At 45.5% G+C, this 13321-nt stretch overlaps 1 protein-coding gene across 1 annotated transcript in view; it reads right to left on the bottom strand.

Annotated features, from left to right (window-relative positions):
* Nucleotides 1-2609: 2609 nt before the first annotated feature.
* Nucleotides 2610-13321, bottom strand: part of GFRA1 (GDNF family receptor alpha 1) — a 287214-nt gene continuing 276502 nt past the window's right edge. Inside the window, exons 8-9 of the mRNA XM_033942448.1 lie at nt 8374-8427; nt 2610-6326 (exon numbers count right to left, since the gene is read on the bottom strand). Coding sequence (XP_033798339.1) covers nt 6162-6326; nt 8374-8427 — 219 coding nt within the window. The 3' untranslated portion in view covers nt 2610-6161. The remainder of the gene's footprint in view (nt 6327-8373; nt 8428-13321) is intronic.

The following is a 13321-nucleotide window of genomic DNA, read 5'->3' on the forward strand; positions in this document are numbered from 1 at the left end:
CCCTCCACCCACCCCCACCCCTGCTCCTTCCTGACTCCCACCCCTGATCCCTCAAACCTCTTTAATTTTCCTGGTGCGAGCAGCATCTCGAACTTGCTGCCTGCGTCAATGTCAGAGCTCTCTGACATCACTTCTGGGTCCTGCGCCTAGGATGTCAGAGGGAGAGCCGACACGACACAGGCAGCTGCTCGCGCCAGGAAAATTAAAGAGGTATGGGGAAATGGGGCATGCGCACATCAGAGGGGGCGGGAAGGAGCAGGGACAGAGCAGAGGGCAGGGGAAGGGTGCCAATGCCCCAGGCAAAAATCTCCCTCACTATGCCACTCTATATCTTCCATATATAAATTTCTGGCCAGTTAAATCACTGTGAATATGAGCTTCGTAAGTTTTAACCCCATAGTCTGTTATTGAGAAAGACATGGGGGAAGCCACTGCTTGCCCTGGATCGGTAGCATGGAATGTTGCTACTCTTTCGGGTTCCGGAATCTTGCTATTCTTTAGGATTCTGAATGGAATATTGCTACTCCTTGGGATTCTAGAATCTTGTTACTCTCTGGGATTCCGAAATCTTGCTATTCTTTGAGATTCTGCATGGAATCTTGAGACTCTTTGGGGTTCTAGAATCTTTTGTTACTCTTTGGGGTTCTGAATGGAATGTTGCTACTCCTTGGGTTTTGGCCAGGTACTTAGGACCTGGATTGGCCACCGTGAGAACGGGCTGCTGGGCTTGATGGACCATTGGTCTGACCCAGTAAGGCTAGTCTTGTTCTCTAAGCTTGCTGTTCATCCCCACATATAACCAGGCTCTGGAAAAGGTAGGCAATGTGCTAATCTGAGAAATGGTTTTTCAAAAATCCCCTTTTAATGAAACAAAAATCAGAAAGGAATTTAGACTAAAATGTAGATTTTACAGTTCTGAACACTGATTTCTTGTGGGCAAGTTTTTCAAATTATTTAATGTATCAAAGACAAAAAAAAACCCTCCCACCCACCCCCCATCCAGAAGGGACACTCAGCATTTCCACACGGGACCCTGTAATTGATGGAGTCTGCAATGGGATATTAATGGTACTATTGATCTTAATGGAGATTCTCCTTTTCTGCCTCTTTGAACGCTGGTGAGTTCTAGGTCCATGTTTTAGGACTTTGGAAAGGGGGGCAGGGATTGGGACTTGTATACTGCCTTTTTCTAAGTTTACAATCACACTCAAAGCAGTTTACATAAGGGTCTTCAAGCATTTTCCCTTTCTGTCCCGGTGGGCTCACAATCTATCTAATGGACCTGGGACAGGAGAGGATTATGTGACTGGCCCTGGGTCACAAGGATTTGAATCCACGACCTAAGGGGTGCTGAGATTGTAGCTCTAACCATTACTCCATGCTTTCCTCCTTATTAGAGCTGCCCGATTCCCGATTCAAATTGGCTGAATCGATTTGATCTGGGAAAAAATTGGCCTCATTGATTCAGTGCAGGCACATAAGGAGGTGTTCTAAGGACCGGTGTCATCTTGGCCCAGGAATTTCTCTGCAGCGGAAGCCTTCACAACACGCTGCTCTTGCCATTGTCAGGCCTTCCTATCTGCCGGGTCCTACCTTCACATAAACAGGAAGGCGGGACCCGGAAGAGAGGAAGTCTCAACGCCAGTAAGAACAGCGAGTTGTGAAGGCTGTGCTGCCAACGGGGTGTGGGGGGGGGTGTGTGGAAGGGGGGCTGACAATGAAAGAGAGCAAGTGAGGAAGAGAGGGGAGGGGGAAGGGAATTGGGGGAGTTATCAAACCTCAGGGACATGGATAGAGAAAGTTGGATCCAGGGGAGGGTGGGAGGAAAAAAATGCCTTACTACAGAGCAGGCAGGGAAAGAGATGACCTGGAGACAACAGAGAGATTAGATAAGGCAGTAGGTAAGAGTGGGAGAGGCTGAAGTCACAGAGGGAGGAAAGAGAGAGAGAGAGAGATGCTGGGACAGGGGTGCTGGAAAAGCAGAGGGAAGAAAGAAGAGTGAGAAAGTTACTAAATCCACAAATGGAGAGGAAAACAGAGAGATTCTTGCCCTGGGATGAGGGGTGTAGGAGGAGAAAGGGGACAGAGGGGGGGGGGGGGAAGCTGGACAGGAGAGACAGAGCCACTGGGGGAGGGATGGGGACACAGTGGACAGAAGGGTCAGAGAGAGAGGGCAGATGAATGGAATGGAGAAAGAGGACAGACACTGGATGGAAAGAAGAGAGTGAAGAGGATAATTAAAGCAGAAATGACATAAGGTAGAAAAAAATATTTATTTTTTTTGCTTTATTGTAGCTGTATTGATAAATGTTTTTAAATAGAAAATGGAAATAACGTGATCTTTTTTTACTAACCAGATTAGGACAGGATACCGTAACAGTAGTATACTGTACTGACCTGAAGAATGAGGTTTTAGCCTCTGAATGCTAATTTAAAAATGGATTTGTCCAATAAAATGGTATTTTCTTATTTTCCATTTTTGTTTTATTTCTATTTGTTAATATGTAAAGTGGTGATTGTTATTTGTAAGTTATTTTCAAATTTACATCTGCTATCTTTATATTTTGCACAGTATTAGGGGACATGTGTTACTGTTTCTGTGGTATTGCATTGTATGCAGAGTCTGGCTTCTTGGTGGTTCAATTTAACTTTTGTCTACATATTTCTATTTGTAGTTTGTGATTACTTATTCCATACTGGGCGAGGGTATATCTGTATTCTGTGTGTATGAAGAGGACAAGATTTTCTGGTAGCATTGACTGTGCAGGATCGATCTGTATTAATCTGACTTGTTTAATTTTACAATAAAAATTGATTCAACTTTAAACTTAAAAAGCTGAGCCATTGAAAGCGAATTGAATCGAAAAATCAATTCATTAGGCCAAATCAAATCAAAATCCTTTTCTCTGAATCGGACAGCTCTACTCCCATTCTTACAGGAAAATCTGTAGGTTTGACTCTGTGTGGCCATCTCCTTGGAGCAGGATTTTGGGACAAGGAAGAGCAAGCAGGTTAATTATCTAAGGTCCTAGTGCCAAAACATGCCCTGTCATGGAAGCTCAGTGATGTCACTGGCCAGGCCTATTTCTTAGCTCCTGTCCTGAACCCTTGTGTGCCTAAAATGCCTTTGAAGTCCTCCTGAGATCCATTTTGGAATCATATTAGTTGCAGTTTGATTTTCCACTTCAGTAATAGCATTGGATTTAAGCTGGTTACGTGCACTACAGAGAAGGTCCAACGCATGAGTTTATTTGAATAATGGCTGTGCAGTGCGTGATATCCAGTTCTGAGGGCTTCTCCTTTATTACCCATTATTCTTTTATTCATCACATTTATTGTGTGTTAGGCAGGACAGGTTTATAGTGACATATTTCCTGCTTCTAGAAAATGGAGGGGCTTTCAGGGACTAGACACTTGCCTTATTGATCTTCAGGGTCCTTTAGAGTGACCTCCTCTGTGTAGTTCCTTTTAACCTTATCATCTGCTATCCTCCACTGATCCTAACACTTTTCACAGAACACTTTTCTCTCCCCTCCCCTCTCCATCTGCTGTATGTCCCCCCTCCACTGACATTAACACTTTTCATAGAATATCTTTCTTTCGTCTCCTCCCCTCCCCCCTTTTCCATCTGTTCCACCTCCCCTCCACTGACCCTTTTTAACAGAGCATCTTTCTCTCCCTTCACCTCCCTTTTCACTGGCTCTTTCCCTCCCTTTTCAAAAGCCGGTTATATGTAAAATATCTTGGCTTTTGTGGCCTGGATTCTTCTCTGTGCCATCTGGTACTCAGGCACTCAGTCAGCCACACTGCACCCCCCGCCCCTGTTCTTTTTGCCGTCTCTCTGACCTTTATTTTCTAATTCTATTGCATTTACTCTATTACTGGGAAACATTTGGGAGCCCATGTTATATAAAAATGTTCTGACATGAATAGCTGTACCATACTGCTTCGCTAATCCTGTAACATCTGGCCCGCCGGCTATCGGGGTTTGCAAAGCATTCAGTTCAGTGCATTCAAACTGCAAATGGCCTGCTTTCCAAACATGTTACACAGGCACAGGAGGGCGATAAAGTTGTGTAATACACTTCTCAGCACCCTTCTAAAAAAGAACAAATGTGTGTCAAACAACAGGGGTCACTGTTCCCTCTGAGTGGGAGTCTGTCACCTACAGTGTTGCCAGCAGGGGGAGCTGTTTCACTATCTTTTTTCAATAGTGAGGGACAGACAAACTCTGTGGGACTCCAGGGAACTTGCCTGTCCCTAATCTCTGCCAAATAACATTGATGCACCGCCCCCCACTGGCAGCAAAGCAGTTGGAAGCTCATGCTCAGCTTAGAAGGAACAGTGAACAGAGTACCCTGTCGTGACATCAGAGGTGGCCACCAAAATGGATACTGACAGAAAAATAACTTTACCACTTCATCCCACAGTTTCAACCTCATGTGCATTTCCCAGACATTTAGATGTTCTCTCTGCAGAGATGCCGAGTTATCCAGTTCTAAGCAGGAGATTTTGGGACAGTCCTGGATTTCTGACCACCCCATCCTGGTGCATTATGGGATGCGCAGCACTGATTTCAATGAACAGGGTCAGGGTCTACAAATCCCATACTACTTTGGGATGTAAGTTCAAATCCAGGACTGGCCAAAAGGTCTCCAGCCTGAATCTTGGTAACTTGGCAAGGGGTGAAAAGAATTACTGTTTGTAGGATCCCTGTGCATCAGTGAATTTGCAGAAAACCGAAGAGCCACAATGAGTGTGCAGAAATCCAAGGCACAAACAGCTTAAAACTATGCTTACCAAAGGACTCTACTTTGCTAAGACAAGTCGTTCTGGTCCTGGTTTTCCATTCCACCTCACTGCATGTGGAGGTCTGTACTGGGTAAAACCAGGACTGAATCAGCTTGCTCTGTAAACTGTGGCCTACTTGAAAAAAAAAAAAGCATTGGTAGGGTAATAAAACGTACAAACATTCCCCCAACATACATACGTATAATGTTACATCTGCCTTCTAAGTGTGAAATTACCTCCTTCTGAGAAAATAAGTCTTTCGGTAAAAAATAAAATCTTTGGGTTGCTTATGTGTGACTGTTTTGTGACCTCATAAGAACGCTGTTCTGCCAGCCAGTTAAAATCACTTTTTGCTTTGTATTCATCTTTTATAAAATCAATAAAACTCTTTGAACTTAAAAAAAAAAAAAATATATATATATATATTTTTCATTCACTGTCCTACGCAGTGGAGAATATAATGTTCAAGGCATGTTCTTTTGAGAGGTAATGCCAACAAACATTTAGGTGATACCACAGACAATGATAATCAAGACTGAACACAATCTGGACCTTCTCATCCACTTTCACTCTGCAGTAATCTGTGGGGTGGAAACTGAGCTGATAGGAGGTGGAAGTCACAGACTAACCGGAAGGTCACAAAATGATCTCGCGATGAGATGTGCAGAACCAAAAAAAAACCAGATACAAAGGGAGATGTGTGTGACACAATAAAGAACACCTCGGCAGGAAGATACAAAATCACTTTACGGCAAGTCAACATTAAAAACGAGAAAAAGAGGGTGGGCGTGAATACTTGGCTGTGGCTGCAATTTCGGTAATGCAGGCTCAGCACATATCAATCCTTTAGCAAAAGCGTTCCCCGTGGTGGCAGATAACCCTCTGAATTTCTTTCGACCTTTGTCTGAAGTTCATTTCACATGGGGAAAAAAGGAGTGGAAAAAACCTCCAAAAGCACCCCTTAAATCCCGTTAAGAATATAAATAGAATCTCAGTGATAGAGACGGCTTCCTTACCAGCTAAAGAGGACTAAAAACCCCATCGTTCAATGGATGTACTGTCTGTTTAAAAGACACTGCATCCTCCTCTGCCTCTTCCTCTACATCCTCAAAAAGCCTTGAATTTAGGATTTGGAAAGGAGCATGATAGGAAGTATTTCAAAAAGCTCTTAAATATCACACAAAGCTTTTTCCCCCTGTTTATTTTTTTTTTATTTCCAGTTTTAGGAAACGTGATTTGGGAAGCAGCCTTGTCTTAGGTTGGGTATGTGGGGGAGGGGGTGGCTTTTGGTAGGGGCAGGGGAGGAAGAGTAGGGGAATAGGTTAGAACTTTTTTTTTTGCTTTTTTACAAGTCCTTTCTTTGAATGTGGCTATAACATCGTTGTAGACATCAGGGCCTGAAGCATTATGTGTGCAGTTGCCAGCAGGGCCAGCAGTGTAGTCGCAGGGTGGCTCAGCGGAGCTGTGGAGGAGTTGTCTGCCGAGATGTGTCCCTTCACCGACATCCCAGATTTGCTGTCTTTTGTCAGAGATTGCTGCAGAAGAAGAAAAGATGGTTTATATTTCACTCAAAGAGATGGTTTTTTTAAAAAAAAACAAAAAACTGTTCGAAGGGTCTGCCTACAGGGTAATTACATAAGTGAATAGTGATTTACATACGCAAGATGCATGCATAAAAGATAATTCAGTCTCCATTCCTCTCTTGGGAACATTCTACACGTTACTGGCAAAGAAAAAAGAGCAGAAAAAAATCTCATTTGCCAACAACACTGCAGAATGTTGGCCCCGATTGTAGCCAAGGCTGATGTTCATCCTGCTACGTGGTTAGCTAGCCACATAGCAGGCTCAATAATGGCCTTGGTTTTATTGGGCATGGCTGAAACACATCTGCCTCCCCCAACCCCGGATCTAGGCCCTCTCCCAGGCATGTTTGCCCCTAGAACAAGTCCTCCTGGTCATCCATGTTCCCCCCTCATAAGCAGACAATCCCCCCAGGCTTGCCTAAATATCCCTAATGGACTGGGGGAGTCCACTGGGGCAGGAGCACTGCCCATTTGTTCCTGCTCATGGCTATGCTGAATCCCAGGGAGGAGCCAGAGGTGTCTTAGCCAATCAGTCTTAGGCCCCTCCTCATGCATCTGATGATGCGCTGGGGCTGGGAGGAGGAGTAAAGTCTTCCTGCTCCTGCTCCCTGGGGCCATCCTCCTGTTCCCAACTATTTCAAAGGTACAGGGGTGGGTGGGCCGGGCCTGTCCAGGGCTGGGGGTGGGAGGCCTAGGAGCAGGAGAGACTGAGCACCCCTCCTGCTCCCAACTTTTTACTGCCGGGGATGGGGCTGTGCGCTGATGGCAGGAGGGAATTGGCTGTCAGGTCAAAAGCGCGCCGGGACAAAGGCGCGTGCAGACAACTGAGCGCAACATGGAGGCGCGCGCCGAAGAAAATGACTGTTTTAAAGGGCTCCGACGGGGGTGTGTGGGGGAGAACCCCTCCACTTTACTTTATACAGATCGCGCTGCATTGTGGGGGTGTTGTGGAGGGTTTGGGGGGTTGTAACCCCCCACATTTTACTGAAAACTTCACTTTTTCCCTAAAAAACAGGGAAACAGTTAAGTTTCCAGTATAATGAGGGCGGTTACAACCCCCCAAACCCCCTACAACGCCGCCGCGATCTTTATTAAGTAAAGTGGGGGGGTTCCCCATCAAAAACCCCCGTCGGAGCCCCTAAAAACACTCTTTTTCTTCGGCGCACACTTCCGTCTTGCGCTCAGTTGTCGGCGCGCGCCTTTGTCTTCGGCGGTTTTGTCTATGAACCAGGGAATTGCCATCCCTCCTGCTCTTTTCTCCGGGGGGGGGTGCGTTTTTGGGGGGGGGCACATGTTTTTTGACAGGCCTGGCTGTCTTTTATTAATTTTTTTTATGGAGCAGATATTTTGTGTGTGAAACACACACACAATATCTGTGCCATGGAAAAAAATGAATAAAAAAGACAGGCAGGCCTGTCAAAAAACCTGCAAACCGGTCGGTAACTGAATTACCCAACAACCAAAGAATTGTCCTCCAATTCATCTGGTGAAATGATGATCTTTATTGTTCCCTCCCCCCCCCCCGCTGCCTACTCTCATCGGGCAGGAGGGCATCCGCTCATGTGTGGATGCGACACGAAGACGTCATGCGCTCACGCATGTGTGTGTAATGCCATCACGCGCGGATGCCCTCCTGCCCAATGTGATTTCGAGGAAGCCGTCTGGATCCCCGGACATGTCCTCGAAAAGGAGTGCATGTCTGGGGAAATCCGCACATCTGGCAAACCTAGGAAGGGAGAGATGCTGGAGAGAAGAAGATTTGGTGCGTGGGAATATCAGGGGAGGGGGCAGTGAGGAGATGGAATTGGGAGGCCCCCTTCTTAATTTCTGCCCCGTGCCCCAGCAAGTCTAACACTGGCCTTGATCATAACACTGCTATTATTTCCAGGAAAAGCCAGGTCTGAAGAGTTTCCCAGTTCAACTCAAAGATTGAAGAAGCCCAGGCGTGTGACATCACAGTGCAACATCAGAGCCCTGCAATGGCCCTGCCAGACCTTACCTCAGCGAGGCAGAGCTCTGTGTCCATGGAGTTATTTGATTTCAGCTTCTGCTGCTGTGGAGAGAGAAGAAAGCAGCCTTTGTTATTTATGTCCTCAGTGGGCTCCAGCGCTGGTTATATCACCTTCCTGTCACTGGTTAATCAAGGTAACTGATGTTGGACTCATATATTAGATGGAAATATATTGTACATCCTATGAGCAGAGATCTTAGCAGTGCAAAAAGCTTCCTGCCAGCATTCAGTGATCTTCAAAACCCGCTTTGATGGTTTTCTTTTTAACTAGGTTTTTCTTTCCTGGGTTTAAGATCAAAGAGGTTTGGTTTTCTCTCCCCCATTGCCAGATTGCAATCTTGTGTTTTTCTTGTCCTAATTTGATCGTTGTCACTAACATTAAACTCCCTTATCAATCAGGGAATCAGAGCATTGATCAAAGCAACTGGCATCTATGAAACACATTTTCGGGGGGGAGGGGACATGTTTCTGTCTTTTATCCTTGTTTCGGAAAATTCACTAAAAATTCAGGATGTTTCATTCTCCCGAAGACAGTGGGCAAGAGATGACGCATAACAGAAGAAAAAAGCCAATCGTGTATTAGCTTTCCAAAAACAAGATTTCAGTCCTCCTAACTGACTGCACATTGTAGGTGAATGTCCTGGAAAGTACGCTTTTACGTTCTGGGTAGAACTTCTCAACAACTGGACAGAGAGTTTTCCAAGTGTGTCCTCTTTCCCCCTGATATTCAGATCACGAGAGATAGCCGGCGATCTCCCGCTATCCACGGCAATACCGGAAACTCAATGCCAGTGCTGTATCCAGTGACCGGCATTGAATTTCAGGTCCGTTATTTGCCAGCTGAGACATGGCCAGTATTCAGTGGCTCGCCAGCTAAAGTCTTAACGGCCATAGATATACCATGCTTTTAGGTGGTTCTATCAGGCTGCCAAACTTAGCCAGCGAGTCACTGAATATTGGCGGTGATCGGCTGTGTCACCTGACATAGCTGGTCACTGAGCCAGATATTCAGCAGGTGAATATTGCCAGTTAGCTAGCTATATATACGAAACAGATCCTACAGGGTACACAAAAATGACAACTTCTCCTACAGCTGGGTGAACTCCTGCGGTGTACCACAAGGCTCCCCCTTATCCCCCACCCTGTTCAATATCTACCTCGCCTCCCTCAGTAACCTCCTTCACAAACTTAAGCTCAAATTCTTCATCTATGCAGATGACATCACAATTGTCATCCCTCTAACCAGTCTATCCCAGGATCTTCTCAACTTCATAACTAGCATACTCACCCAGATAGAACTCTGGATGCTCTCCTTCAAACTAAAGCTCAACCCAGACAAAACAAAATTCTTTCTAGCCACCCCCAAAGACAAAATCAAAGACACCACAATCCAGGTGAAAGGATTGGTTTTCCCACTCGAACAAACATTAAAAATACTAGGAGTCACGCTTGACAAACATCTATCCCTAGATAATCACACCGACCTCATTGTCAAGAAAGGCCTTTCAGCACTCTGGAAACTCCGTACCATAAAGAAATACTTCGATGACACTGCATTTCGATTATTAGTTCAATCCTCTATCCTCAGCATACTGGATTATTGCAATATCATTTACCTAAGCTCCACAAAGAAAATCACCAGAAGACTAAAACTGATCCAAAACACAGCTGTCCGACTCATTTTCGGCCTGAACAAATGGGAACACATCACCCCCTTCTACCACCAACTACACTGGCTACCCTTCGAATCCCGAGTCCTCTTCAAGTTCGCCTGCATCTGTTACAAGACAGTATTTGGTCTCTCACCAAAATACCTCTCCCCACATTTCAATATGTATTCCACCAACAAGAAACCCCGCAGAATCCAGTTGTTTACCTTCCCCTCCATAAAATCATGCCAGCTCAAAAGATTCATCGACAAAACCTTCGCCTTCCAAGCGGCCAAGCTGAACCCTTGGCTAGCCCAAATGATCCTAGAGGCCCCGACCTACCTAGACTTCAGAAAGCTTCTCAAAACACACCTCTTCCGCGAACAAGACCCTTAGTCCTTACTCCCCGCATACACTCCAACCCCCCCCACCCCCTCCTCCCTCTCCCCCCCCTCCTCTAGTTTCCCACTCCCCTCCATCTTATCGTCCAACCCAACTATGATAAACCTGCGCCTCCTTCTGCGCTACCTGCAATTCCGATAAAAAATTTTTTGTAACTCCGGGTTCAGACCGGATCCTAATGTAACGAATGTAAACCGCCTAGAACTCTTTGGGTATGGCGGGATATAAGAACCTAATAATAATATATGTTATTTAGCCAGTTGAGAGCTGTTCCCAGCTGGCTAAACAGCACTGAATATCAGGTCCTTTATGTCTGGCAAGACAGTTTCAGTTTGGCCTTCCAGTTTATTTGGAGTAGACTTCTGTTGGGCTAGGGTGCCCTGGGCCTTCATTCCCAATTATCCTGAATTTTTTCTCCAGTCATTAGAGCAAGAATAAGAACATAAGAATAGCCATACTGGGTCAGACCAATGGTATCCTGTTTCCAACAGTGGCCAATCCAGGTCAAAAGTACCTGGCAAAAACCCAAATAATAGCAACATTCCATGCTACTGATCCGATTCCCAGGGCGAGCAGTAGCTTCCCTCTTGTCTGTCTCAATAGCAGACAATGAGTCAGAGCAATGGTATCCTGGAAATTGACCACACATTTTTTTAAACCCAGCTATGCTAACCACTGTTACCAGTCTGGCAATGAGTTCCAGAGCTTAACTATTCGTTAAGTTAAAAAATATTTCCTTCTGTTTTAAAAGTGTTGCCATGTAACTTGGATGGAGCCAGAAGCCACCACCTTCTCCAAGACCAAAATAATGTGGACCCTAAATCTATTTAGGAATTGACTCAACTAAGCAATAGCTGAGACTTCTATCCCTAGCTATGGGCTGTGTAGAAAATGGAAAACCTAATGGTGCAATTGAACCCCCAGGTCTCTAGATGGCAGTGCACAGTACTTGCTTCTGAGTCAGCTTGTTCTTTTTGTAGCTAATTACCTTGTTAATTCTACCTGCAAGGTATGTTAGGTACTTGTACAGATTTACAGGCTGCAAATCTGGAACTAAAATAATGTGCATTTTTGCTCCTTTGGGCTTCCAGCTTAGTTGGAATCAAACATAGGATAGCATGCCAGTAACTTGTATTTACAATTACCAAGGGACTTCCCCTCTCTCCTAATTTGTTTTGTCTGCCAACATACTTTTAATCCAGCCCTGGGATAGGAGACACCTAGCAGAGCTCCTTTCAGAATGCTGCTATCATGAGTTCTAAATTTGGCCCCTAGGTGCTGCCATTGTGCAATGACTAGGAATCTCTCCTCTCCTAAGAGTTGTGTTGCACAGTGCAATTAGAGACTGCTAGATAGATTTTAGTTTCTGTTCCAAGTCAGAGATGGACAAGCTGTAAATACTGTCTAGAGGCAAATCCTCTGACTAGAAGCTGAGCCACCATGAGGGCCAAGAAAATCAGTGTGGAGAAAATATAGGAGATTATTCTAGAGCAGGGGTGCCCACACTTTTTGGGCTTGCGAGCTTCTTTTAAAATGACCAACTCAAAATGATCTACCAATAATAAAAATTTTAAAAAAAACCCAACACAAAGCACATTGAAAGGCAGAGAAAATGTTAATTATCATTCATATTCCGGGTTTTTTTTTCAAAAAGGTCAAGGCAGATGACTCTATGCAATGCCACCTCAGTAACAACCATACAAAAATAGACGAATATACCCCCTCCCCTTTTACTAAACCACGATAGCGGTTTTTAGCGAAGAGAGCTGCGCTGAATGCCCCACGCTGCTCTCGACGCTCATAGGCTCCCTGCGCTAAAAACCGCTATTGTGGTTTAGTAAAAGGGAGCCATAGTGCAAAATATAGATAACAGATATAAATTCTCAAAACGGACACATTTTGATCACTAAATTGAAAATAAAATCATTTTTCCTACCTTTGTTGTCTGGTGGATTTAATGAGTCTCTGGTTGCACTTTCTTCTGACTGTGCATCCAATATTTATTCCCTTCTTTCAGCCTCCTGTATGCTCCCTCTCCTCCAGACCTCATTCTCTCCCCCAACTTTTTCTTTCTTTCTCCCTGCCCCCTTCTTTCTTTCTCTCTCCCTGCCTCCCTTTTTTTCTTTCTCTCTTTTGCCATGCCCCCTTTCTTTCTATCTCCCTGTTCCCCCTTTCTTTCTTTGTCTCCCTGCCCCCCTTCTTTCTGTCTCCCTGCCTGCCCCCTTTCTTTCTTTTTCCTTGCCCTCCTCTAAGCCACTAGGTTTGCCGCCATCGGGGAAGAGGCCCCCAAACCACTGCAGTCCCAAGCTCTCCCTGCAGAAGTGTCGCGCTGACCAGCATTCCGCTCACCGACATCAATTCTGACATCGGAGAGGAAGTTCCGGCCTAGCCAGGCAGTGATTGGCTGGCCCAGAACTTCCTCTACGAAGTCAGAATTGACGTTGGGGAGAGGAATGCTGGTTGGTCTGACGCTTCTGCAGGGAGAGCTTGGGGCGGCGGTGGGGGACGTCGGGGAGAGGAAGGCTGATTGGCCCGGTAGATTGGGATGGCAACACAAGTCTATCACAGAGCCCGGGATGTGCGCTGCGATCGACTCGTGTTGCCTTCCCGTTCTACCGGTCGATCGCGATCGATGTATTGGGCACCCCTGTTCTAGAGTATGGAAGAGGACCATGAAATCAGCTCAGCTGAAACATCCTATGAGCAGCCCTGTCCGCTCTCTCACACCAAAGAGCCTGGCAATGTGAAGCTAATAGCAGGCCCCGCACTGAAGAAATAAATGGAACCTGTGCTCCTCCCGAGAGTCGGTTCTATTCATTACTACTATTTATCGTTTCTATAGCGCTCAAAGGCTTATGCAGCGCTGTACATTTGACATGTAATAA

This window comes from Geotrypetes seraphini, chromosome 4 (genome assembly GCF_902459505.1).
Source record: "Geotrypetes seraphini chromosome 4, aGeoSer1.1, whole genome shotgun sequence".
NCBI classification, from domain to species: Eukaryota; Metazoa; Chordata; class Amphibia; order Gymnophiona; family Dermophiidae; genus Geotrypetes; species Geotrypetes seraphini.